The sequence below is a fragment of the Cnephaeus nilssonii genome (assembly GCF_951640355.1).
Source record: "Cnephaeus nilssonii genome assembly, chromosome: 5".
Lineage (NCBI taxonomy): Eukaryota > Metazoa > Chordata > Mammalia > Chiroptera > Vespertilionidae > Cnephaeus > Cnephaeus nilssonii.
In genome coordinates, this window is record NC_137076.1 from 84,889,957 (window position 1) to 84,917,512 (window position 27,556).

A 27,556-nucleotide genomic window follows, 5' to 3' on the forward strand; every position below is an offset into this window, starting at 1 on the left:
ATCAACAGTACAACGATTGAAATTTCTTTTGAGAACCAAATTTTTTAAACTTAAACTTCTTCTAATGCCACTTCTTCAAAACAGACTCACCCAGGCCGTGGTATTTTGTGGAAGAGCCACACTCGAGGGGCCAAAGAGCTGCATGTGGCTCGCGAGCCACAGTTTGCCGACCACGGGCCTAGGCCAATCTGAACCCTCATTACATTGACAGATGAGAAAGCTGAGGCTTGGTGAAGGTCACCTGGGCAATTAGAGGCAAGCAATGGGTGAGCTGGGACCAGACCCAATTGCTAGCCCATCACCTATACTTTGCTAGCCCATCACCTATACTTTGCTGTGATGCGTATGTTTACTGTTTCTCCCATACTACGAGGACAGGAACTAACAGTTATTGAATATCAACTGTATACTGTTAATGCCTTGCTTGCATTAAATTCTTATCACACGCCTGCAATAATAAAAGCTATCATTTATTGAGTACTTACTAAATGCCAACTACTGTTGTAAGGGCTTTACATGTATTTGCACAAGGTACCCAGCCAAGGAGGTACACTGGAAGTGGAATCCAGCCTCTGCTTACCAAGCCCTGGAATGGGACCACACCAGCTCCTCTGTAGGAGTGCCTCTTTGTGTAACTCATTTGCCCTAAGAAATGCCTTTTCAACGTATATACGAAGGCAAGGATGATGTGTGGTGGAGGTCTTCACAGCATTCCCATATGGCTGGTCCTATTACCATTCATTTGCTGAGATGTCACAGCTAGTTAGTGGTAGAGGCATGATAGGGTAGGGCAGTGGTTGGCAAACTCATTAGTCAACAGAGCCAAATATCAACAGTACAACGATTGAAATTTCTTTTGAGAGCCAAATTTTTAAAACTTCAACTTCTTCTAACGCCACTTCTTCAAAATAGACTCGCCCAGGCCGTGGTATTTTGTGGAAGAGCCACACTCAAGGAGCCAAAGAGCCGCATGTGGCTCGCGAGCTGCGGTTTGCCGACCACTGGGGTAGGGGGTCTGACCCTTATTCTTACACAGCCTTCCTCAGAGGCAGCTTGAGATAGGCTCTAATATTACATACATCTAGAGGATAGAAATTCTGACCACCTGGTTTGCTGACATTGCCCCAGTGTCTATAACAGTATCAGCACATGCAGGCATTCAGTAAATTTTATTGACTGATTGACCCCATTTTACAGGTCAGAGTGTCAAAGAAGCTAAATGACTTGCTCAGGTCACACAAATAGAAGATACAGTTGGGATTTGAATGCAAATTGTTCTGACTCGTTCTTTCCATAACATGCTCAAGCATTTGTTGAGTTTATTGGACTCCAATCATGTGCTCAGGAATGTGGGGCTACAGATTAATAAGATTTACTTCCTACTCTCAAGAAACTGGAATTCCAATTGTCAGCCAGAATTCATATTCCCAGAATTATATTTTCTGATTTCCTCAATCAAAGCAAGTCCAAATGGTATAATCCCATGGTTCCTATTAAGCCAAGAATGCCTGTCCTATTTCCCAAACCCAGGATTATAAAAGGGGACCACCAAAGTCCATTGGCCTGGTCCTTTTACATACCATTGGCTAGGTGTGTTCGTAGGACACTGTTGTAGAATGAATTAAAGCTGTGCAAACTTGGTATAGCCAAATTCCCATCTTAGCTTCTCTAATGCTTTTGAAGTTATGTCCACAGGTGAGTTTTTATACGTCTCTCCATGCCCTCTTGTTTTCTCCTTTAAGAGCTTGCAAAACATGAGATACTTAAGTTAGAAAACTAGGCTGGGAAAGTTGTGCTTCTAAAGTAGCAGTCATGTTCCGATCAGGAACATTAATTCAGGGTTTACCTCCTTTTCCTTTGTGATTTGATTATCTATATTTAGGAGGCCAGAGATGGTTAGAAGAGAGAGGGGGGTTTAAAAAAAAAAAAAAAAAAAAGCTCTAACTTCATTAACTGAATTCCACAGAACTGTGTGAGCAATCTCTCAATAATCCTACATCAATACAAGAGAAGTTGTAACTAGTTCACTTAGTATAATTATAGGGCAGCTTTCTGCCAGATTTTAAAGATAGACTTTGAAATGTGGTGTGTGTTTTTTCATTTGCCTCCTGCTGTATGTGGGGAGCGGCTCAGGCTCTTGGGATACTGGCCAGAGCTAAGCAGGGGCCAACTGGAGAGAGACACCAAGATTTGGTTCTTGTTGTCCTGTGCTTGAACTGCTGGGAGCACAGGTATCTTACCAGAATGCTCTCCAGCAGAATGCTCAGGGCCTAGAATCACTATCTAAACCTTCCCATCTATAGATGAGAGGATTGCTAAAGCCATGGACCTGGTAAGATTATGGCAAGATGTACAACACAAAGCTTCAGCTTTTGCACTAAAACAATAGATCCCAAAGTATGGTCCCAGACCAGCAGAACCAACATCACTGGGAACTGGTTAGAAATGTAAATTATTGAACCCCACCCAAAAATGAATAAGAAATTCTGGGAGTTGGGCTCAGAAATCTATGTTTCAACAACACCCACCTGGTAAATCTGAAGCACCCTAAAATTTGAAAACCACTTCTCTAGGGACATGATGTTGAAAAGCATTATCCAACTAGCTTTGTCCAGGAGATGAGTGTTCTAACTTTTAAAGAGAGATTTGCATATGTAAATATGTATATAAACCTCCATGAGGTATATCCAAGCATTAAGACCTTAGAGTTAAGCAGAGCAGCATTAAAATCCAGGCTCTGCCACACACCAGCCACTTAGACGAGTCACTGAACTACTCAGTGTGCTGGTAATGTTCAACAACCAGCTCTCGGGGGAAATGCAGTATTTGCTGATTCCCATGGTGTAAATACTCACATCCCACCGCAGCTAATTTCAAGCTACCAACATGATGGTTGGCCAACTCAAAAAAATGTATGAAAATTTAACATTTGCTCTCATAAACCCATGTGACCTGGAGCCAGCACACCACTGTCTCTAGGACTCAATTTCCTCATCTGCCAAATGGATGCATAATAGTATTTAGACCACATAAGGCTGTAGGAATGCTGGAGTGAGAAAACAATGAGTGGACATTTACTGAGCAATTATATGTGCCAGGCACTTAATATGCATTATCTCATTGAATATAATAATACCATGAGATAGGTATTATTTTTTTCTTCCATTTTATAGATAAGGAAACTGAGCTGAAGGTACTAGTCCAAGGTCACAAATAGCAAGTGGGAGAATCTGAGTTTGACTCCAGAGCCTGAGAGTGAGAGACATGTGCATAGACCTCTTAGCACAATGTTTGACCAAGGGTGTTGCTCAGTAACTGGCAGCCACCATAACAGAAATGAACTTTCTAAACGCCTCTCCCCTGTGGAAGTAGGGATCAGTAGTTTGTGCTGAATGAGGCTTCTTGTCACAAAAACATTCGTTTTCTTCTGGCTGGAAGGGGCAGTGTCTTAGTCCATTTGGGCTACTATAACATACACCATAGACTGGATGGCTTATAAACAACAGAAATTTATTTCTCACAGTTCTGGAGGCTGGAAGTCCAAGGTTAAGGCACCAACATGGTCGCATTCTGATGAGAGCCCTCGTCCTAGTTCATAGCTGGTGTCTTCTTACAAGATGGGAAGGCTATGGGTCTCTCTGGGGTCTTTTTCAAAAAAGCACCAATCTCACTTGTGAGGGCTCCACCCTCATGACCTAAGCACCTCCCTAAGGCCCCACCTCCTAATAACCATCATCTTTGGGGGTTAGAGTTTCATCATCTGAATTTGGGGGACACACAACATTCAGACCATAGCAGCCAGGTTGTCTGATGGGAGAACCAATTGTTGATTACTCATGGAACAGACGATGTGAGTCTAGCTCAGCGGTCCTCAAAATTTTTAAAAAGAGAGCCAGTTCACTGTCCCTCAGACCATAGGAGGGCCGGATTATAGTTTAAAAAAAAAAAACTATGAACAAATTCCTATGCACACTGCACATATCTTATTTTGAAGTAAAAAAACAAAACGGCAAAAACACCTGGTGGGCCGGATAAATGTCCTCGGGGGGGGGCCGCATGTGGCCCGCAGGCTGTAGTTTGAGGACACCTGGTCTAGCTACTCGAGAGCCACAGATAACACAGCAACTCATGCTCATTTTAGTGGAGCTGTAAGCTCCTCCCCTCCCTGGATCAACTTGATGTATTTATTTTCCAAGTTTTATCTGTGCTTCTATACATCCATATACACAAACATATATACACACATATGTTGCTTTTATTGGGTCATACTACACATACTTTTTGAAATTTGCTTTTTTTTAAACCTAAGACTATATCATAGACATCTTTCTGATGGCAGTCCACACTGATCAATCTCATTCTCTTTAGATCTCAACTACTGCGAATCATTCCACAGTAATTGCATACCATCATTTATATAACCAGTCCCTGACCAAAGGACATTTAGGCTATTTCCAATTCTTCACTATTATAAACAACCCTGTACTTCACAATCTTTTACATAGATTCTTGCATATGTCTGCAGGAGAAATTCCTAAAACTAGGATTCCTGAGTCAAAAGGAACACATAGTTTAGGTCTTGATCAATGTACCCAAGTTGCCTTCCCAATACGAAATGTTAAGCTCCCAACATTTAAGAAGGAAAGTGCTTGTTTTCCCATCTCTCACCAACATTGGAATCCCTCTGATGATTTTTTAAAACTTTTTATTGTGAAATTTTCTAAATATAAAAATAAATAATAATAATGAACCAATGTACCAATCACTTGGATTCCATAATTATTCACATAAGACTAATCTTATTTCGTCTATAGCCCACTTATCAAGTCCATATCATCCTCTTTCGCATGTAAACAACTTAATAGGTACCTTTAAAAAAGGACTATTTTTTTAACATCACCTCAATACCATTATCACATCTAAAACTTCCTTGATATCATCAAATATTCAGTGTTCAAATTTCCCCAATTGTTTTTTAATTTTTTAATAATTGGTTTGTTTAAATCAAGATCCACAAAGTTCCACACATTGCATTTGGTTGATATGCTTCTTAAGTCTTTTTTAATCTCTAGGTTCCAAACATACACACACACACACACACACACACACACACACACACACCCCTCCTCTTTTTTTTCCCCTTGCTATTGCACTTGTCTTATAGTTTCCCATTTTCTGAATTTTTATATCCCTGTGGTGTCATTTAATGTGTTTTTCAATCTTGTGTAATTCCTGTGATATGTATATATTACAGTCACAGGGATCGTGTGTGATATATACATGTATATCTTTAAAAGTTATAACTCTCATCTCCTAGACAAAACTTGTAGGTTAGATGTAGAGCTGTGCTGTCCAATATAGTAGATACTAGCCACATGTGGCTACTTAACTTCAAATTTAAATTAATTAACAGTAAATGAAATTTAAAATCTGGTTCCTCCCTTGCGTCAGCCACCTGGCGAGGGCTCAGTAACCACATGTGGCTAGTGGTTGCTGTATTAGACATTACAGAATAGCACATTTCATCAACATGCAAAGGTTTGTTGGACTAAATGCTTCTAGAGGCATAACCAGGTCCTCCAGTGACTGGTAAATTATTCTTTCTCATATATGCTCCAGAGCAAAGATGAACACCCTGAAGTTTTATCACTAGGCAGGCTCGGGTAAAGCAAAGGAAGGAACTAGCATGCGCCAGACTCTGCTCCTGCCTGTTTTAAGTGGCAGCCGCCTGTGTTTACAGAAGATGATTAGATGTTTGTAATAAATGCCTCAGGTATGTTTGAGATTCTGTGGTGCCAAAAGGTCAGCAGATCCCCAGCATGTAAGCAGCCTGGATCCTTTTCTGCCTCCGCAGAGGGAAATTGAGGGAATCAAGGCTAATCCATAAGGCTTAGTCTTGCAATTATTATAGGACACGTTCATTCCAGAATATCCCTAAACATTCCTCCGTTCCCGAAGGTTCGGGTGCTCCTGGCTGGAGCCTTCTTCCTGTGTCTCTGTCTTGGCATGCGTGTAATGAGCACATTTCATAGCACACCAAACAGGTTTCTCAGCTTGCTTCTGCGACACTTTGCAAAGCCCAGAGGGGCCGTGGCAAGGCAGGGGAGGTGAGCAGCTGTAACTGACAAGGGAGCAGTCTGGCTGGCTGAGCACTGTTGCAGGAGCCTCCCCAGGTTCCTGAGAAAACCTCAACCAATCTATGAGGAAGTGGATTCTATGGGGCCCTGATGGGAGATAGTTCAGAGAACAAAGCATTCAGTGAATTTGAGTTTAGGAGGCCATCATTCAGGAATCCCTTTCTTCTAAAAATACTTATCGGGCCAAACACTGTGTTTGGCACTAGGCTCAGTGGTGAGCTGGGTGAAAGTGTCTGCCCTCGCCAAGTTTACAGTCTGGTAGAGGAGGCAGATCCATGAACAAGCCACTTCAACACCATTTGACAAATAACTGTGATGGAGGTGCTAGGGAGAGTCATAAATGTACACGGCAGGGATCCCTGACCCTGACATGGACGCTCAGGGACATGATGTTTAAGCTGAGACCTAAAGGACAAGCAACAGTTGGGCAGGAGAGGGAGAGGGTGGACTTCAGAATGAGTATTCTGGGAAGAACTGAAGGAGTGAGAGTGACCGAGGCATTGGTAGCACAAAATGATGTTCGGTTTGGCTGCGATGGGCCGTGTGAGAGGAGAATGGCCAGAGTCAAGAGTGGAGAGAGAAGAACAGTGAACCCCAGCTATGTGAGCTGAGGCAAGTCATATATTCCTGTGCCTCAGTTTCCTCCTCTACCAAATATGCATCGTCATTCTTACCTTGCAGTGTTGTGGTCAGAGCCCAATGACAAATCAGATGCAAAAGGATTTTACAACCATGTCCTAAAATCCCAGCTGTAAGAAAGACAATGGTGCTAGTCTTGGGCAACCTTTCACCTCTGGAGCGAGTGTCAGTTAGACAGCAAGTTATCTGGTAGTGCTGGAACATGAAAGGCAGTAACACACAGGTCTTGTGTCTTCCCAACTCCATATTCAGTGACATCAGGTTGGTAGTCAAAGGGGGAGTATTTACACCATGGAAATTGACGCAAATCAGAACCCCCAACCCCCAGCTGGTTTACCAGCACACCACTGAGTGAGGACAAGAGTAATAAGAAGAGGAGGAACCCTGGGGCAGCAATTACCAAGGAATGTCCACCCACAAGAAAAAAAGATTTTTGAAAGAGTGACTCTATCACATTTTCTGCCCTCTGAAACAGGCCCACCCAAGGCCAGGCCTTCGGGAAGAGAACAGGAGGGCTGCTGCTTCATGCTGACCCACTCCCAGACGTGCCGGAGGAGTGTGACAGCCAGGTCATGGAAATGAGCTGGAGCCTCTCAGATCAACAGCTGCTGAGAGCTGCTTTCTTTGGCTCAAGTGGCCAGCAATAAATTGGATTTCAATGTTCTGAATAGGCAGAAAAAGATATCTCCTTGCTCCCTTCTGCTCCCTTTCCTACCAGCTGGCAATTTTTGTCACTCATCATGGCTGCCTGCAGTAGAGATTATAGACTTGATGTAGAAGACATGTGGGGGCGGGGAGAGTCTTCAATAAGAGGAGTGTCCCAGGCAGGTATCCTTTGGGAAAACTGGGATATGGAAAGCTCAAAGCACATTTTAAATAAGAGGGTCTTTTTGTAAAGGATGACCTGGAAAAATATTTTTTGTATCTGTGGCTATGCCTGGATACTCCCCAATTTTGGAAAAATAACTAGGTGGGCATGTTAGAATCTTTTTAAAAATATATTTTTTATTGATTTTAGAGAGGAAAGGAGAGGGAGAGAGGGAGAGGGGGGAGAGAGAGAGAGAAACACCAGTAATAAGAGAGAATCATCAATTGGATCAATTGGCTGCCTCCTGCATGCCCCATTGGGAATCGAGCCCACAACCCAGGCATGTGCCCTAACCAGGAATCAAACCCATGGCCTCCTGTTTTATAGGTCGACGCTCAACCACTGAGCTATGCCGGCTGGGCAGGCATGTTGGAATCTTATGTCAGAAAAAGAGATGGCAAAATATCAAAGTTGAAATTAGGGTTAAGTGGAATAGTGAGGTTTAATATTGATTCATTCATTTGTTCATTCATTCAACCAATACTTATTGAGTGTTTACTAGGTGCTGCTAGAATGTAAGTCCCATAAAGGCACACATTGTGTCTGGCTTACTTATTATAGGTGTTTGGTACATTTTTGTTGAATGAATGAGTGGATGCCATCGCTTTGCCAGGTTTTAGGAGTTTAGATGAACAATCATAGAGCATACAGAGTTCAAATCTGGTGAACATGCAGACAAGTAAACCAGCAATTACAATACAAGGTGATGAGTTCTGTGATAGGGGAAAGATGGCTCACAAAAAAAAGAGATCCAATTCATCCTTCAAGGACAGTAAAGGCTTTCTGAGACAAAGATGCAGAAGACAGAGGCAATGCCAAGGATACTGTCTCCTATCTGGATATGACCTTATGGGAAGAAAGAACTGTCCACAATCCTGCAATATCTCACATTCCTAGGAGGACTACAGACTCTATCTCAGAGTGAAAAATGATTGCAAAAACCGCTGAGACACTTCTATAGCTTAATCATAGAAGACAGTTTCCATATCTCAGGGACTTCCAGAGGGTTTCCTTAAATTCAAGCTTTCTAGTTGAAAATATGACCCTGTGTCTAGTGGGACAGATGACATGTGGATCTTTAGCATCTTTCTAGTATACAGACACTCACTCCTAACATGGGGTCCAACTCTATAGGCAGGCAAGGTATTTTTTCTCCAAGGTTATATCTGTTCCATTTGGTATAAATGAAAGGAATGATCTGAATTTTTATTTAAAGGAAGCAGATAAATTGCAGATTTGCAGAAGGTCCTGGGATGAACATCTTGGCTTCAAGGATAACTGAACTGAGAGGGAAGAGTTCTCACTTCCCAGGCTTGCTGCTTTCAACAAAGGCCATGCAGGTTTTTCCCATGCTACCACCAAATTAAAGTGCAAATATGTGTAAATACACACACACACACACACACACACACACACACACACACGCAAGTCTTAACAATGAAGACTAAGTAATCCATTTGAAATCAAGATGTAATTTTTTTTGACAATAGAAGACAAGCCCAGCCACTTTAGCTCTCGTCAGCAAAGTCATTGTCTCCAAGGGTCTGGGAGCATTCACAGCCACTTCATTCCTCATCACTGCAGTCTGGCCTGCTGGTGGCACCTGCACCTCAGTTCTAAGGAGGACCACACACACACAAAAGTGGAGGAAATAGTACAATAAATTGCCTTCTACCCTGACTCAAATTTCAATGGTTATCTACATTTTGCCAGTTTGGTTCCATTTCAAATCCATCACCTTTATTTCTGTAGTATTGTAAAGATACTCCTGGAGTATTGATCATTCACCTTAACATGCTGTTATCTTTAGAGTTGGAAGGAAAGGTAAAAAAATCATCTCTTTGCAGTTGAGGTTCTGTGCGTCACTCAAAGACACAAGTTTCTGAGCATCACATCTAGGGGTCAACTCCAGCGCCCAGACCAGATGGCCCCATTATCAGAAACATTCTACTGTTTGCCTGGGTCATGTTGTCACTAGTCATTCCTCCTTCAGCTCCAGAAATCTTTACATGGGGATGAAAGAGAGACACAACTTGAGGGAGAAAGCCTGTGACCATGTAACGAAAGCTTTATTTTCCTAAGCCAGAGGAAGAGGTGAGGGTGGAAGGGTCATTGACTCATCTTTCCTCCTTCTGCATGGTGGATCTGGCTGTTTCTCAAACCATCTGAAAAGAGACTCATGTACCAGACGCCACACCTTTAGCAAAAGCTCACTCTGGAAATGTGGATAATGGAAGGGAGCAGAATTACCTCCTGGGATGAATGAGATAGCTCCTCCCCTTGTCCTTCAAGCTGTCAGTACCTCCAGCCCTTCCTCACAGGTGCCCTGGACCCTCCTGGAGCAAGCAATGGAAATGGAAATGCTTTGGTTCTCTGGATAATTTCAGTGCTATCTCACTGAACATCTCTGGGACCTGGCACCCAACCCATTTCAAAAGCAACCCCAAGCTATTTATTAAGAACCAGCTTATGTCAGGAGCCAGGGATATGGCTATGAACATGTCTGGGATTACCTCCTATGATGGGGGAATGAGATCACCCCAAAGCAATCTTAGAGAAATGTTTGGAGGGGAAAATGAAATCATGCTAAAGGGGCTGACGACTCTGAGTTGTTCTTTCTCTGCCCACTGGTGTCAACTCCTGCTTCTTTCACCTTTTTCCTGCTATAGGACCCTGCTGGGGGGCAGCAGGAATCAAAGGAAAGAAGTCTGGCATATCCTGGAACTAAGGGAAAGTAGTGCTTAATTCATATTTTATTAAGAGAGGAAGGAAAGAAGGCCATGCCCACTGACTCAAAGTGTCAGGAGATGGATAAGGAACAGAACTGGAGAGCTATTATGCCCCAGCTCTCTACCTAGGACTGGAAGACAGAGACTGAGGAAAGGAGAAATAAAGAGAGAAGTACACGACAAAAATCACAGAACAGAATAGAGTTTTAGATATAAAGATAGGGCCAATAATAAGAATCTTACTTATATCATTTCCCTTCCCAACTCTCAGTATCTCTAACCTCCCTATTCTTTTCCTCCATAAAACTTACTCCAACTTGTAATTATATATTTATCTATTTACTTATAAGTTTTACCTTTCTTTCTCCAACTACACAATGTTTGGCATAGTTATCACTCAAAAAAATTATTGAAAGAAAGAATGAATAACAAGTAGGGTTGGGAAAATCTGGCCAGAATTGTAACAGCAAGCTCATTGCTCCCCTCTCCTCCTTTGGGAAAAATCTCTTAAGTATCCTTGTTTATTGAAGAAAAAAAAAATATATATATATATATATCCTACCTAATAAAATGGTAATATGCAAATTACCATCACTCCGCTATGCCCACGATTGGGCCATTGGGAGGCTGGGGGCGGGACTCAGGGTGGCCCATTGGGCTGGCGTTCCTCCTGCTGGCCCCAATGGCCGGCGCTGGGGGAGGACCCATGGGGCCTGCAGAAGGCGCCAGTGGCAGAACTCGGGGTGGCTGATTGTGTGGCTGCCGGCACCAGTTTTCCTCTGGCCACCCGCCCATTGGAGTGCCTCCCGCCAGCACGATCTGCCACCCAGAGTTCCTCCATCGGCACCACTGGAAGAACTCGGGGTGGCCGATCGCGCTGGAGGCCAGAGGAAACGGCTCTCCGATCAGCGGGTGGCCAGAGGAAAACTGGTGCTGGCGGAAAACTGGTGCCAGCAGCCAGGTGAAGGAAGATCTTTTGCACAAAACTTCGTGCAACGGGCTTCTAGTGTATATATATATGTATACACACACACACACACATATATATATATATGTGTGTGTGTGTGTATGTGTGTGTGTGTGTGTGTGTGTGTGTGTGTGTGTGTGTATATATATATATATATATATATATATATATATATATATATATGATTTCAGAGAGGAAGGGAGAGGGAGAGAAGAATCATTGATCTGCTGCCTCCTGCACACTCCGTACTGGGGATTGACCCCGCACCTGGGCATGTGCCTGACCGGTAATCGACCTATGAGCCACACTGGCCAGGCTGAACACTTCTTATTTGCAGAGCATTCCACTAACTACTCAACAGAGTTTATCTCATTAGTTCTCTCAACAAACCCATGAGAAAGTGTGTTCAGAAGTCCCCAAGACCCCCCTGGGATTCAATGATTCTCTAGAAGGGCTCATGGAACCCAACAAAGGTGTGATACTCACATTTACAATTTATTACAGTCAAAGGATACAGATTAAAGTCAGAAATGGGAAAAGCTACATAGGGCAGAGACCAGGGGAGACCAGGCACAACTTTCAATTGTCCTCTCCCAGAGCAGAGAGCACTTATTTCGCCCCACAACAGTGTATAACAGCACCATAAAATATTGCCAACCACAGAAGTTCACCAGAGACTGGATGTCCTAGGACTTTTATTGGGTTTTGGTCAGGTAGGCATGACTAACTTCCCATGTGGTTGACTTTAGTCTCCAACCCCTCTAGAAGTCAAGGTTGTACTGCATGAGCCACACCCACCACCATAAATCACATTGTTAGCTTAGACTCTGGTGTGTCTCGAGGTCCCAGGCAGTCAAAGCCTCACTGATCAGGCAAGATATTTCGAGAGCTTATCTCTCAGGTCAAGGGCTAAAACTTTCACTGGAACATGCACAGTTGTATAACTCAGACTTGCTGAGTTTACTGCACAAAGAAGTATTAGCATCGGCCCCATTTTGTGGGTGATCCAAACTAAGAATCAGGAAGTGATTTGGCCAAAGTTACAAAATCCAGAATGCAAGCCAACATCTTACTTGACTCTAATATCCGTGTTCTGTTGCACCCTAGTACCTTCCTGAACAAGTAAAATTCTCTATGAAAAAAGAAACTCACATTGAGTGTCTCAGAGCCTGCCCTCAAATTCGAATGCCCACATTCAGCGTTTCACACTTAGGAAGATCACAGTAATGTGTGCCTCTAGTGAACTCAAGACCCCAGGCAGCAGATGGTCTGGGCTTGGCCAAGAGCAGCCAGATCTGATCCTGTTGAGTTCTCTCTCCTCAGCAGAGAAGGGGAAACGTGCTCAAGGGCCAGCCAGCACTTTCTAATATACACTCCCTTGTCCCCAACAAAACTACTCCAAAAGGGTTATCAGAGAGGGAGGGAAGCGGGGTGGCTCAGCTGGCTAAGCAGAGACTAGGAAGTTAGGATCCAGGACAGTTAGTTGACCCTTTGTCTCGCCAGTAGAGTGAAATCCCAGGGGAAGTCACATTTGCCTTACCCAGCATTCCCAAGGCCTGTTCTGCTAACCTTGCAAAGTGGCCAGATGCAAATACAAAATCACATCAGCAGAGTAAACCTTCTAAGTAGCCAGTCAGCAAAGAAACGTGTGTGGCTTTGTTTACCTCAGTTTCCTGAGTTTATGTATTGCACATTTTTTGAGTGTGTGTAGCACCAAATTATTAAAGTTCAGGGCAATCTGGAAAATATAACCAAACTCTCCTTTATTTTTAAATTTTTCAGCTCTTACCAATAGATCTGATTTCAAATTATTATTATCAGTCATATTTATTAATCTTGCATGCATCCTTTTTCTCTAGGAATGGTGATTCCTCGATGCTTCTTGATTAATTCACAGATTCACTCATCCATCAAGCATTTATTAAACACTTGTTTATGTTCAGGGCTCAGAGATAAAGATCAAAGAGGCGCTTCAGACACAAGTCCGGAATTCTCCAACAGAAAATTCATAGCCTGGTGAATGATAACTTGAGCCAAAGGCCAGGATGTTTTTCCTTGGCTCCATTCTGCAGTGATGGGTGATCTCATGACCAGCTCAGGGAAGCAAGCAGTTAGCTCAGCATGTTGATTTTGGCCTCACCTGATGCCAGAACTCGAGAGAACTGGGCCAACTCCTTTCTAAATGAGTGGGAAGTGTCACTAGAGCATGATGAAGAGCTGGTCACATAGTAGCAGGCTGTGTTCTCACCTCCAGCTCACTTTTCCCCTTGTGTGCCTCACTGAGGTGGTTCTGCTCTACTTGGGCTCCTTTCCTCTCACCCTGTTATCAACCACATGCCTCCTTCATTATTTTCCAATGGGAAATAAACCCAGGGCTCTTGCCAGCTAGACCTCCTGCTGTTCCAAAGTCTGCTATTTGAATACTCCATTGTTGCCCAGTTTTGTTGTTTCTGGGTTTTTAATATGTGTTAGTCAGGACTTGTTCAGTTCCAAGTGTCAGAAAATAACTCCAAGTAGTTTAAGTAATAAACACCACATTGGGGATATGGTCTCACTTAACTGAGTATCCTTCAAGGACAACTGGATCTAGGTATTCAGATTTTATTGTCAAGGCTCCATCTATCTAGTTACCTATATAGATGTCTCACTATATCTCTGGTTCTGCTGCCTTTTGAAGCTGTAATCAGGAAGGTGTGTCTACTGGTTGGGAAATATCACCAATGGTAGTCCACAGCTTATCACTCAAGGCTCATGATCCAAAAGTAAGACTCACTTCTTGGCATCTATATATCAGACTTCAAGGAAGATTCTAATTGGCTCTGTTTGGGGCACATGCCTGACCTGTATCAATCACTGTGCTAGGGGGATTGGGATACTCTAACTGGTCTGCCTGGACCACATAACTGTGTGTATGGTGAGATCAGAGTGAATGACATGCTCATCAGAAGAGCAAAGAAGGGCAAAGAAGGACATGAGGGGGGGGGATGGGAGGGTAATGGAGGAATAAGGACACATATGTAATCCTTAATCAATAGATTTTTTTAAAAAGTAGAACAAAGAAAGGGATGCTTGCCATAATTTTACTACTAACATTCATAATTACTCCAACATAATTCTACTATGAGTATCTCCACATGCTCCTGCTTCCTTGTTTCTGGGTTCTATATATTATCCCTCCAAGAAGCATGACCCTTGTGGCTTTCAGACTTTACTGAGGTGACACAGCAATAGAAAATTGCAGGAGCATAGAAATCTTGAGTCTTTTGAATCTCAGAAAAGGAAAGCTTTTTAGGTACACACTAGCTTCCATTGGATTATCTGACTTTCCGGAAAACACCAAGAAAGGGAGTGTGGTAATGACCTGGCTGTGAGACCTCCACTCCTACTTCCCCCTTCCCCGCTCCTGCCTGCACTTGGGAAAACACTTATGGGTGATGAACGCTGTTACCAACAAGACAACGGTGATTGCTGATGTGGCACTTGGAGTCATTTTCCCTTGAGAGAACAGCTGAGGACCGGATAGAATCAACCAGCTGAGTCTCTTCAGGTGCTTAACTTTTATGTGAGGGCTCTGGAGCTCAATAATTCATGCTAATTCAGCCAACAGCAAGCAAATTACGTTCACACTCTGTTCCGATTTTGATTACAAAACAGAGCCCCCAATGAGTTTTATGATAGAAATACACACTTAGGTGACTTCAGCTGGATGAAGAGCCAGGCTGCTTTGAGGTCAAATGAGCCTAAGTCAGTCTCGGGGCTGCCATACACAAGCTGTGTGACCTTGCGTTATAACATCAAACACCTCACAACTTCTGCTTCTTCAATAATAAAATGGGGTGTACCATCTACTTCATTGGGTTTTGAGATCATATGATTGAGATAATACATGGAAAGTGCAATTGGGCAAATGCCAGAAATTTTTCTGTGGCTCGCCAGAACAACAATAATTGTTCATGTCCTTCCCCTTTTCAGATTCTCTCCCTCCCCTTCCCTTCCTCCTCCTTTACAGCGTGGAAGCAATGTGTCCTATGGGTATGAATGTAGAACTGAGAATACAAGGGGAGGGGTTGTCCAGAATGAAGAGAAAGAAGATGAAAAGAGTCTTTGTGTTAAAAATAGAACTTACAATTCACTTTCACAATACTTACCTATACTGAGGGGATGTAGAGAAAAGATGATGAGTTTGGGAGGGCAGAGTAAATACACTAATGATAGCCATTTTACAAAGTTCAGTGAGATAATCTATAAGTAAAAGAGCATTTTTCTTTTGGATATCACCATGGCCCATGTAAATACACAGAAGTCAGAATCATTTGCAGGAAGTACCCCAAGTTCATACTGTGAGGTTTTACAGGCCTGAATATATGTATTTCATTAAACCGGGGCATTTATGCACTCAAGTGGTCCAGTGGCTTGGGAATATATGACTACTACTGGCCATGTGGAGCAAAAATAATGTATAAGTTTAAATCAATGGAAAAGGTATCAACCATCAACAAAAAGAAACAATTATGAATTAACATCCTAAGCGAAGAAAGTACCACAGTTGGCACTTGGTGTCAGAAAACTAGAGATTAAGTGTGTTTGACAACATGTGTTGTAATGCTATGTGCTCTCTCCAACTCCCACTGGACAGTCCACCAGTGTCCTAGGGTCATTTATGGTCAACAAAACCATTGGCACTATCTCAGGGTTTCAGAGTCAATGCATCTTCAAAGAGGTTTAAACGTTTAGTGCAATTTTAATTTTATATACATGCTCAGTAGTCATTAAAATATGGAAGCCACTTGCATTGGCTGTCTTCCAGAAAAGAAAAGAAAAGGAAAGAAAAGAAAAGAAAAAAAGAAAAGAAAAGAAAAGAAAAGAAAAGAAAAGAAAAGGGGAGGGGAGGGGAGGGGAGAGGAGAGGAGAGGAGAGGAGAGGAGAGGAGAGGAGAGGAGAAGAGAGGAGAGGAGAAGAGAAGAGAAGAGAAGAGAAGAGAAGAGAAGAGAAGAGAAGAGAAGAGAAGAGAAGAGAAGAGAAGAGAAGAGGAGCAGCTTAGTCATTTACAAAACCACACCAAAACTTTATTACTCCCATTTTCTAAAAAAATATACATGTTTCTATTGATTTTTAGAGAGAGAGAAAGGGAGGGGGATAGAGAGAAACATCGATGAGAAACATCATTGATTGGGTGCCTCCTGCATGCCCCCAACTGGGGATTGAACCCACAACCCAGGCATGTGCCCTGACCTGGAACTGAACCAGTGACGTCTTGGTTGGTGGGTTGATGCTCAATCACTGAGCTACACTGGCTGGGCTGCTCCCATTTTAATTAGAAAAAGATATAACTCAGATGCGGGTGGGGTGGGGGAGAGAGCATTGAACTTGGGTGCTGGGGGAGCTTGATAAAAATGCAGATACTTGAATCGCACTTGAGATTCTGGTCAAATAGGTCAGTGCTGGGGTCCAGGAATCTGCATTTTTAACATCTGTCAAGATTCTGATTCAGGTGAACCACAAACTTCGTTTTGAGAAACACTGGCTGACTAGTTAAGAGCTTGGCTTGGGGACAGACAGACCTCAGCTCAAATTCTAAATCTACCGCTTTCTAGCTTTATGAACTTGGGCAACTTCTTAGGCTCTCTGATACCCAGTTTTCTAATCACGGCTTGTTATGAAAATTAAATAAATATCTTGTGGAATGTTTAACACAGTGCCTGGCACATAAGATAAAATACTCAATAAATATTAGCTATTGATGTTATTATTATACAAAGTCAAAGGGGCTTTAATGTTTTTTCTTAATTTTAAAATTCTTCCTTTCTTTTCCTTTCCTTTTCAAATCCAAAATAACAGTGCCTTAAACAAGATGGAAGTTTAACTTTTAGACCAAAGTCTGGCAGTAAAGTAGTTCAGGACTTCAGTAGTGACTCTGCAACCCAGACTACTTCCTTTCCTCTGTAGGTGTGACCTTCCTCCTCCCTGTTCAGGATGGCAGCTAGAGCTCTAGCCATCACATCTCCATTCTACATAGCGAAATGGAGGAAAGAAAAGAGAAAATTGGTCTCGTTCAGTAAAAACACTTCCTATAAGTTACTTAGGCCCCTTTGGCCAGAACGTAGCTGCCAGAGAAGCTGGAAAACGTGACTACTGTTCTAGGTAGTCATGTAACCAGAAAAAAAAAAAGTGATTTATTTCAATGGAAAATTGGAAAGAAGGAGTATGGAGGGATAACTTTGTCCCTGATACAGCCAACCCTGGGAGTGTAGCCGTTTAGATCACACACACACACACACACACACACACACACACACACACATCTTTTGCTCTCATCCAGCATCTATCTACCTGCTTATTTTTCAGGTAAGAACGTGTCCAAAAGGTTGGTTGCGTGGTTTGCCAATCCTACTCAGCTTGGCTTATTTCCTTCCCAAATTCCTCTCCCATGTCTTTTACTTCTCATCCCTCAATTTTATTTATTTTATTTTTTATTATCCAATTATAATAGGCAATACAATCAATTTATTGTAGAAAAGTTAGAAAACACAGCTAAGCACTTAGGGAAATAATTTTTTCAGTATTCAAAAGTCTCACCACTTAGAAATAACCCCTCTTAAAATGTTGGTGGATAGCCATCTAGCATTTAGCATTTTTCCCAGGTAAAAAATGATATATATGTATTTATAATAAATGTTTAGTCTACAGAACTGTTTTAACCTCTTCTATTATACTTAACAGTATATTCTGAGTAACTCAATGCTATTAATTATAGATCAACATCATCAATTTTAATAACTGTAGGGTATTCCATTGTATGGGTGCATCATAATTTATTCAGTCAATTCCATTTATCCTCGGCCCTGTAAACCTCCTAGTACGCACATCTTTGCTCGCTGGTTTGCTGAGGATGAGCTGTGTTCCTGTGGTTTCCTACCCCTTTGGGTTCCTCTTACTGTACCCGGGGACCAGCAGGAAAGCATACTCTACCATCCATCAGCAAGATGCTGCTGCTCCGGTCCTGGCTCTACCCCTAACCTGCTTGAAGTTCCTTTTCAAATTAACATTGCAGACCGGAAGGCCCTTGAAGAACAGAATGAATGTTTTCTTACACCTCCTTACAAAAGCAAGGCTGCCCCCAGGAGTGTTCGCCCCAGTGCTGACAAAGCACAAAGTAAAGCACAATCCCAGGTGACAATGACGGGCTTTCCCTTAAACCTATGTGATTAGAACTTTCAGTTTGTCAAACTGGCTTCCAGGAGACCAGAGTGAAGTCATTTCTGTGTGGAGAAACCGTTTCGATTAGGAAAAAAAGAAAGGCATTTGACTGAAATAATGATTTAGACAGACAACAGATTTAACAAATGATGATTCTCTAGGTAAATTTTAAATATTGATGATTGATTTCTGACTAATGATGTGTCAGTTGCACTTCCTAGAGATGCAAACACTGGTGAGGTTTACAGCTTCTAGAGAAGGCTGAAGACAAGTTCTGCTGTATCACCCCGCTGTAACACTTTCTGTCTTCGGGGGTTTTCAGCCCAGTTTTCTTCCCATCGATACTGAGGGATATGTAGAACTGATATCATCAGCCCTCCATTATAGGTGATGATAATAAGGGAGATCATTTATTGAGCACATACTATGTATAAAGCCATAAGCTAAAACTATTATGTATATCACTTATTCCTCACAACTCCCTAATGAGGTGGGTGTCCTACTATTACCTCTTTTTATAAATGAATGTGGTTTAAGAAAGAGTAAATAGCTTGAGCATGGTCACACTAGGGAAAAGAGGTGGAGCCAGATTTCACAGTCCATGTCCAGGCCCCCGGAGTCGCTGACTCACTCAAGTGCATGTAGCTGTGGAGTTAAATCCAAAACCCTGTCCCTACATAGTGGTTAAGAACAGGAGCTCTAAACTCAGGTGGCCCGAGTTCAGATCCCATATCTGCCATTTCCAGACTGTGTCACCCCAGGCAAGTTATTCAACCACTCTGCGCCTCAGTCACCCTACTTAGAAATGGGCATGATTAGAGTGTCCATCTCAAAGATATGGTCCACAGGCCATCTAATTCTACTATATACTAGTAATTCTACATATAATTCACCACCTAATTCTACTCATTCATAACAACCTACTTTGTGGTAAACATTGCATTCAGTGTTTACAGATCCACAAGATGATCTGCATTTAGCACTTAGTACATTGGGAGGGTTCAGTAGTTAATTATTAATATGATTCATTCTGTTCCTCCAGCCTCTAAGCCAAGTACATGTTTTATTGGCAGGTGCCTCGAGCAAAGGCCTTATGCAACTACCGAGGGCAGAATCCCGGTGACCTGAGGTTTAATAAGGGAGATGTCATCCTCCTTCGGAGACAGCTGGACGAGAACTGGTACCAGGGGGAGATCAATGGAGTCAGTGGGTTCTTCCCGGCCAGCTCTGTGGAGGTCATCAAGCAGCTGCCCCAGCCACCCCCACTTTGCCGGGCCCTCTACAACTTCGACCTACGAAATAAGGACAAGAGTGACAACCAGGACTGCCTGACCTTCCTCAAGGTAAGATTCTGGGCAGCCACCAATGTCACTAGTGACCATGGAGAGACTGTGCAGAACCTGGAGTTGTTTGCTTAATATTTGTTTATATTTTTAAATTATATTAAGTGTGTATATCTATGTATATATGTATGTATACACACATATGTGCTTGTATATGCAATGTGTGTGTATAATTCAAACTACATAGACATGAAGTCACTAGAGAAATATATTAATATCAGTTTGATAGAAATCCTTAAGCCTTTTCTATTGTAATTATGAGAATAAGCATTTACACATTCATTCATTCATTCTACAATCACTTTGAGCACCTATTTTTTTTCCCACTTTTTAGAAATATATATTTTTACTGATTTCAGAGAGAGGAAGGGGGAGGGAGATAGAAACATCAATGACAAGAATCATGGATTGGCTGCCTCCTGCACACCCCCTACTGGGGATCCAGCTCACAATCCCAGCATGTGAGCACCTATTCTTTGCAGGCACTGAGGATACAGCATGAACAAGTCCCAATCCCTGACCTCAGACAGAGTAGTGGGAGGAACAGACATGTGGACAGAAAATTACAAATACAATTTGATAGCGTGCTTGCAAAACTACAGTTCTTACCTCTTTATCATGTATCTCTAAGGCTATTCTTACCGACCAAGTTCTCATCACCTAATTCTTCTCATTTACAACCATCTATTTTGTTGTAAACGTTACATTCAAGACACTCCAAACACACACCATAGCATAATTATACCTTTAAACATAACAAACCTCTTATAAGCCCTGGCCATTTGACTCAGTGGATAAAGCGTCGGCCTGCGGACCGAAGGGTCTCGGGTTCCATTCCTGTCAAGGGCACATGCCTGGGTCACAGGCTCGATTCCCTCTAGGGGGCGTGCAGGAGGTGGCCGATCCATGATTCTTTCTTATCGATGATGTTTCTATCTGTCTTCCTCCCTCTCCCTTCCTCTCTGAAATCTATAAAAATATATATATTTTTAAAAGTATGTGTCTATCATTAAAAAACAAAACTCTTACAAGATATACTTTCCAAGGACATTAATCACCCTAAAAATGTTTTGCCTGCATTCTTCTACTAAAGTCTAGATTACTTTAATTCTCTGTGTTCAGTATTCATTATTCCTTCAACATTCAAATTTCCTCATAGAAACCATAGTTGGGATGGTTTTTATTCTTTGCTGCTTATGATAAATCACATACAAGAAGTGGCACTGTCACACTGGCTCAGGAAAGGTCTGCTTTGTAGGACATTTTTATTCCACCACTGCCAGAGACGAGATTTACTTCCGATTCCCTCCTACTAGATAACCTCACTGCCCTCCACATTTTGAAATACTGATCATTCTTGTCTTGGCACCTCCAAGCGAGTCCCCTAAGGAAGGTCATTCTGTAGCCCAAACTGCACAGGCCATATTTCAACTGCAGTCAGAGGAAGGACAGTTCAATTCCACAGGCCTTTACTCAGTGTTCACTCTGTGCCAGGCATTAGACACTGCGCTCTGGGGACGCAGCTGGAGGAAGACATAGGCAGGGAGCATCCTCTGTTTGGGGTTTTTGGGGATTTGTTTTTGCCCCTCTCTGGGACACTTAATCTACCAGCTCATTCATTCAGTAGGCCCATCCATGTGCCAAACTGTCCACTGAGAACAAAGTGATGAGTCACTGTTCCTACCATCACAGACCCAGCAGACTAGTGAAGAAACAGACACATAAATGGTAAATTATGACAAGGAACCAAAAGAAAAAAATTTGATTCATTCTGGAAGGGTATGGGAGGCTGAAACTGCACTAGGAAATCGCATGTTCTTTCTGAACTCAGTATATCCAAATTAAACATGAACTCAGCATTATCTTTGCCTAGTGCTTTCTATCTCATTAAATTGTACAATTTTTTCACACATTCATTTATTCATACATGCATTCATTCAAGAAATATTTCCCCTCTGGCCAGTGCTGCTCAGTGGTTAGTGTGTTGAGCCACGCACCAAAGGGTCACAGGTTCAATTCCAGTCAAGGACACGTGCCTGCCTGGGTTGCAGGTTTGATCTCCTGCCCTGGTCAGGGCATGTTCAGGAGACAACCAATCGATGTCTCTCTCACATCAATGTTTCTCTCTCTCCCCTTTCCTCCCATCACCTTCCACTCAAAAATCAATAGAAAAAAATATCCTCTGGTGAGGATTAACAAAAAAAACAAAAAAAACAAGGAAATACTTATTGGATGACTCCTAAAGGGAGGCCACTGTATTAGGTTCTGGGGACATGGAAATGAACAAAACAGACCCAGGCCCTGCGCACATAGAGTTTATGTTCTGATGGGGTAGATAAGCATTAAAGAAATACTAACCTCTAAATATGTAATTGCAAAGTGTAATAAGGACAGAAAAGTTAAGAAAAGATATAATGCAGTAAATTAATTTAGATTTCGTTTCATTTAAATTACCCAGGGGCATGGGTCAGAAGGTCAAAGAGATCAGCGAGTGACTATTCAGGTGTAGATTGATGAACAGGTATGGATGTGGAAAGATGTCACTGATATGGTATTAAGTAAAAAATCAATGTGTCCTACGTTTGTATGAAGTGCAAAAAGAGGCAGAATGAATAGGCATGCTAGGAGTCAGAAGAGTGGTTACCTCTTGCTAGGTGATAGGAAGGGTACAAAGGAATCTTCTAGATATTGGCCATGTTTATAACTCTTGATCTGGATGGTGTTCCATGGATATAGTTAATGTAAAAACTCATCAAGCTTTACATATAAAATTTATGTACTTTATTATATTAATTTGTGTATGTTTTTGGAACAGATTTTAAGAATTAGTGTGCTTTTTAAAATATATTTTTATTGACTTCAGAGAGGAAGGGAGAGGGAGAGTGAGATAGAAACATCAATGATGAGAGAGAATCATTGATCGGCTGCCTCCCTCATGCCCCTACTGAGGATCGAGCCCATAACCTGGGGATGTGCCCCAGCAGGGAATCAAACCATGATCTCCTGGTTCACAGGTCGACGTTCAACCTCTGAGCCACACAGGCTGGCCTAAAAATTAGTATGTTTATATGTACATGTATATATGTGTTCTCTTCATAGAAAAGAATCTGGAAAAAAGGGTGTTAACTAAGGTGCTAACAGTGGTCATACCTATATTGTGATAGAATTTTTTTCTTTATTTTGCTTATCTATATTTTCAGATGTTTCTACGTATAACCTTTTATAATAAGTCTACATATGAACTTTTATAGTAAGAAAAAATTGAGTTAAAAATCACTTTACATTTGATACATTGAATACTGATAGGTTCTGAAAAGTCTTCAAAATCGGAATGAAATTCATTCTTCCTTTTGTTAAGATCGTCTGTCTCCCTATGGCTTTCATCTTGATTTCCTCATCAGATTAATTTAAATGAAAAGGCCAGATTCTGCTGGTGATTTAAAATCAGAAACATTTCTAAGTTTTCCTATTGGAGTCCACTGATCCTCCAAATTATTTCTATTTCTCTGTGGCTTGGTGATCCAAATCCGGCCCTTTATGGAAAAAGATCATCTAGCAGGAAAATTTTGTAAACAAATCATGAAAGAACTCCATGTCTTGTACCTCACACCATCTGGGGCTCCAAGCTGATGTCCACTGAGAGCTTTCACCACCTGAAAACAGGACGCTGACCATGAGCCGTTTTCTCTTTCAGGATGATATCATCACTGTGATCAGCCGAGTGGATGAGAACTGGGCAGAAGGGAAGTTAGGAGACAAAATCGGCATCTTCCCAATCTTGTTTGTTGAGGTATGTGAGCAACAAGTGTACATCTGATTAAGCTTACCAGAAAGATGCATGTAGCACAGTGATTCCTGAGAGCAATTTCCATTTGATCTGAGGCGTATACAGAACTAACTACAGTCTCTAAGAAAAGATGCCAGATGATAATATCCAGTTCTGGCAAGAGGAAGGGGCAATAGGCCTTTTTATTCTGCTGATAGGAATGTAAATTGGTGTCATCTCTCATATTCAAACTCTAACTCATATCAAGAATGTTAAAAATGTACATCTCCTTTGAATCAGCAATTTCACATCAGAGAGTTTATGGTAAGGTAATATTAAAATAAGTATGCAGAGATATATGTATAAAATATGCAAAAGTGTTCACCATAGTATTGTATATAATAGTAAAAAACACACAGAAATAATCTAAAAACATAATAATCTAAAAAGAAACAATTAGAATTTTGTTTAAAAATAATGGTGATGAAAATATATACTTATTAAAAATAATATTAGAGAAGCATATTAAGTATCATGGAGTACTCAGAATTATGGGGAGATGTTTATGATTTATTGTTAAGTAAAATGAAGTTTAATGGGTATAGTGTTCTGGAGATCAATTTCACAACCATATATTTACACTACTGAACTGTACACTTAGAAATGGTTCATCTGATAAATTTGATGTTATGTTTCCTGCCAATAAAAAGAAACAAATTGAACTATATAAAACTAGCTTTACAAATATATGTGTATATATTAATGGATAAAGAACTAAAAGGAAATGTACCATAATATCATCAAATGGTGAGATTCTAGATTATTTCAATTTTTTTCTGCTGGCTTGTATTTTGTAAATCTTCTGAAATGAGTACATATTACTTCTTTGTTTTTTAAAGAGGAAAGAACACAAGCTAGGATATTTACCTAATATAACTTGGAGTCTCAGCCTCACCTGAGCTTGAAGCAGGTCATTGCAAATTTAAAGGAGAAGATCCATTAATTAACTGCAATTGGATGCTTACCCGGCATAAAGCAGTAAAAGTGCCCTGGCCGGTATGCTCAGTGGTTAGAATGTTGGCCCTTGTACCGAAGGGTTGCAAGTTTGATCCTTGGCCCCAATTGGAGTGAGTGTGGGAGGCAACCAATCGATGTGTCTCTCTCACATCAATGTTTCTCTCTCTCTCTCTCTCTCTCTCTCTCTCTCTCTCTCTCTCTCTCTCTCTCCCTTCCCTCCCTCCCTCCCTCCCTCCCTCCCTTCTCTCTTCTTCTCTGTCTAAAAATCAATGGATCAGATGCTCAAACCTCAGAGGGAAGGTAGGGGCGGGTGGGGGTAAGGGGGAGAGATCAACCAAAAGACTTGTATGCATGCATATAAGCATAACCAATGAACACAGACACCAGGGGGGTGAGGGCATGAAAGTGGGGGGTGGGGGGGTGGGGGGGTAAGAACACATATGTAATACCTTAATCAATAAAATAAAATAAAAAAGATCCTCAGGTGAGGATTAACCAAAAATAAAATAAAATGAAGTAAAATACAGCAGTAAACGTCAGCAGTGGGCAGCTATGAAAGAAGTAAGGCACGCTCCCTGACTTCTAGGAGAGTGGGATAAAGACAGAACAGAGGCGTAACTGGAGAGAAGAACCAATTCTTTCATTCATAAGAGTCAAAGCAGGTTCTGAAATAAATGGTGTGTCCAGAATACGGCACAGGTCTCAGGGTTCTCTGCACCCCCTCTACTGTGTCAGTGTTGAAGGGATGAAAAGTGGAAAGGAGGGATGGAAGAAGGGTCCAGACAGGCTGGGCTTCTATCTCTAATAAAGTCTCATTCCCAACGCTTTTTCCCCTGCTGAGGCCCCTACCAGGTACACCCACCCAGTTATTCTCTCTACTTGTTTACATTTCACTCATTTTACAAGACTCAGTTAGAAACCCACTTTCTCCATAAAATTTCAGCAACTAGTTGAACACTCATTTATCTCTTCTTTGAACACTAATGGATATATTGCTTGTACTTCACAGGCCAGCCTAAGACAGAACAAGTCCTCCATTTAAAAAAAAAAAATTGCATAACAAGTGAGTGAATGGGAAAGAATTCAGGAGGTTGTCAGAGTAACCGAAAAAAAAACAACAAAAAAAACTAGAGAACAAACCTTTCAGTGTGACTCCATCCTAATATTCAATCATTCAACTAATTTTTCACTGAGTGCCTGTTATATCAGGTCCTGTGCGAAGTTCTAAAGATACAAGACAGACATGGGTCCCTACTTTCAGAATGTAAAGTCAGACATTAATCAAGCAATTATAAGTGTGATGAATGACTCAAAGAGTAAAGTAGAGGGAACTTTGTGGGGAGGGAGAATATGATGCTCAAGTTATCTGGGTTGGGTTCAGCAAATGCCTCCTAAGCCAAGATCTGACAGATGAAGAGAAGTTATGTAGGTAAGCACGGAGGGAAGAGGGTTCTAGGGCATGGAAGTAACATTTGCAAAAGTCCTGCAGGATGAGGAAGTGTGTTATATCCAATGGACTGAAAGAATACTAGAGCTGGAGCTTAGAGAGTGTCCAAAAAAATGAAGCCAGGGAAATAAATGGGAGACAGGTTCAAAGAGCTTTGTAAACCATTAATGAGGATGAGCTATGATAATAAACAGCTCCAAAATTTCAGCTTAACAAAGAAAAAGTTCTTTCTCACCCAATTATATGCTCTGCTCACATGTCATGCAGGAACCCAGACTAATAGGCTGGGCCATCTTGTAGTGGCACCATCTGGAACACATGGACTTCCTAGTTTTCGTGGCAGCAGAAGAGTGAGGAAGAGTGAGTTATATATCAGCAATGCCCCAGCTTTAGAAGTGACTCTTGTCACTCCCACTCATAGTCCACTGTCCTGAACCAGTCACATAGCCCTGCCTGTCTTTAAGCCAGCTCCAAGTACAGGGGAGCACATAGAATATTTGGTGAGTACTGTTGTCTCTGCCAGATCATCGAAGTCTGGACTTGATCCAGAAGTCAATAGAAGCTACTGAAAAATCTTTAGAGGGACAATGATTCCACAAGACTTGGGTTTCTTAAAGACTGCTCTGGCCCGGCCAGTGTGGCTCAGTGGTTGAGTGTCAACCTATGAACCAGGAGGTCACAGTTTGATTCCTTGTCAGGGCACATGCCTGGGTTGTGGGCTTGATCCCCATTGGGGGTCATGCAGGAGGCAGCCGATCAATGATTCTCTCTGATCATTGATGTTTCTCTCTTCCTCTCCTTTCCTCTCTGAAATCAATACATATTTTAAGACAGCTATGGCTGCAGTGGTAAAAATCATTTAAAGAAGGGGGGGAATAGAAAGAGCAGTTAGGAGCTACTGCATGGCTCAGTTAGAAGGTGACTCTAGTTCTGACCAATAGATTGGAACAAGTGGTAGGTTCCAGGACCTTTTGGAAGGTAGATCCACTGGATTAGGAGGTTGACAGAAGTAAGGAGCAGGGGAGAGGAAGTGGTTAAGGATCATGCCCCCTTTCTGATTTGTGTGCCTAGGTTGGTGGTGGAGCCATTTGCTTGGTCAAGCAGCGTTTGCTGAAGAGGAACAGTTATGTTGATTGGGAGACAGTGGTTGAGATTCTAGGGACAGAGGTGAGCTACAACTAATGTCTAGCTGTACACATAGGCAGTGCTGAAGTTTTTGCAGATGCGAGCTGCATGGTCCCCTGCTTTATCTCAAGAAGCTTCTTCATAGCTGGGGCTGGGAGAGAGGCACCAATATTTCCCACTTCTGATACCCTTCCCCGCCCCCCCAAAGAAACTTCTACATTTAATGATTATTCATTTGGATACTCTCCCACCACTTCACCTCTAAAATTGGTGATTACAAGAATCCTCAAGATTGTCATCAAGCTAGCCATTGCTTCCTTT

The 27,556-nt window shown here is 41.9% G+C and overlaps 1 protein-coding gene across 1 annotated transcript in view; it reads left to right on the forward strand.

Moving 5' to 3' along the window:
* The window catches only part of SH3RF2 (SH3 domain containing ring finger 2), a 118,355-nt gene that overhangs the window by 30,443 nt on the left and 60,356 nt on the right, over positions 1–27,556 (forward strand). Inside the window, exons 3-4 of the mRNA XM_079772530.1 lie at positions 19,611–19,880; positions 23,575–23,670. Coding sequence (XP_079628656.1) covers positions 19,611–19,880; positions 23,575–23,670 — 366 coding nt within the window. The remainder of the gene's footprint in view (positions 1–19,610; positions 19,881–23,574; positions 23,671–27,556) is intronic.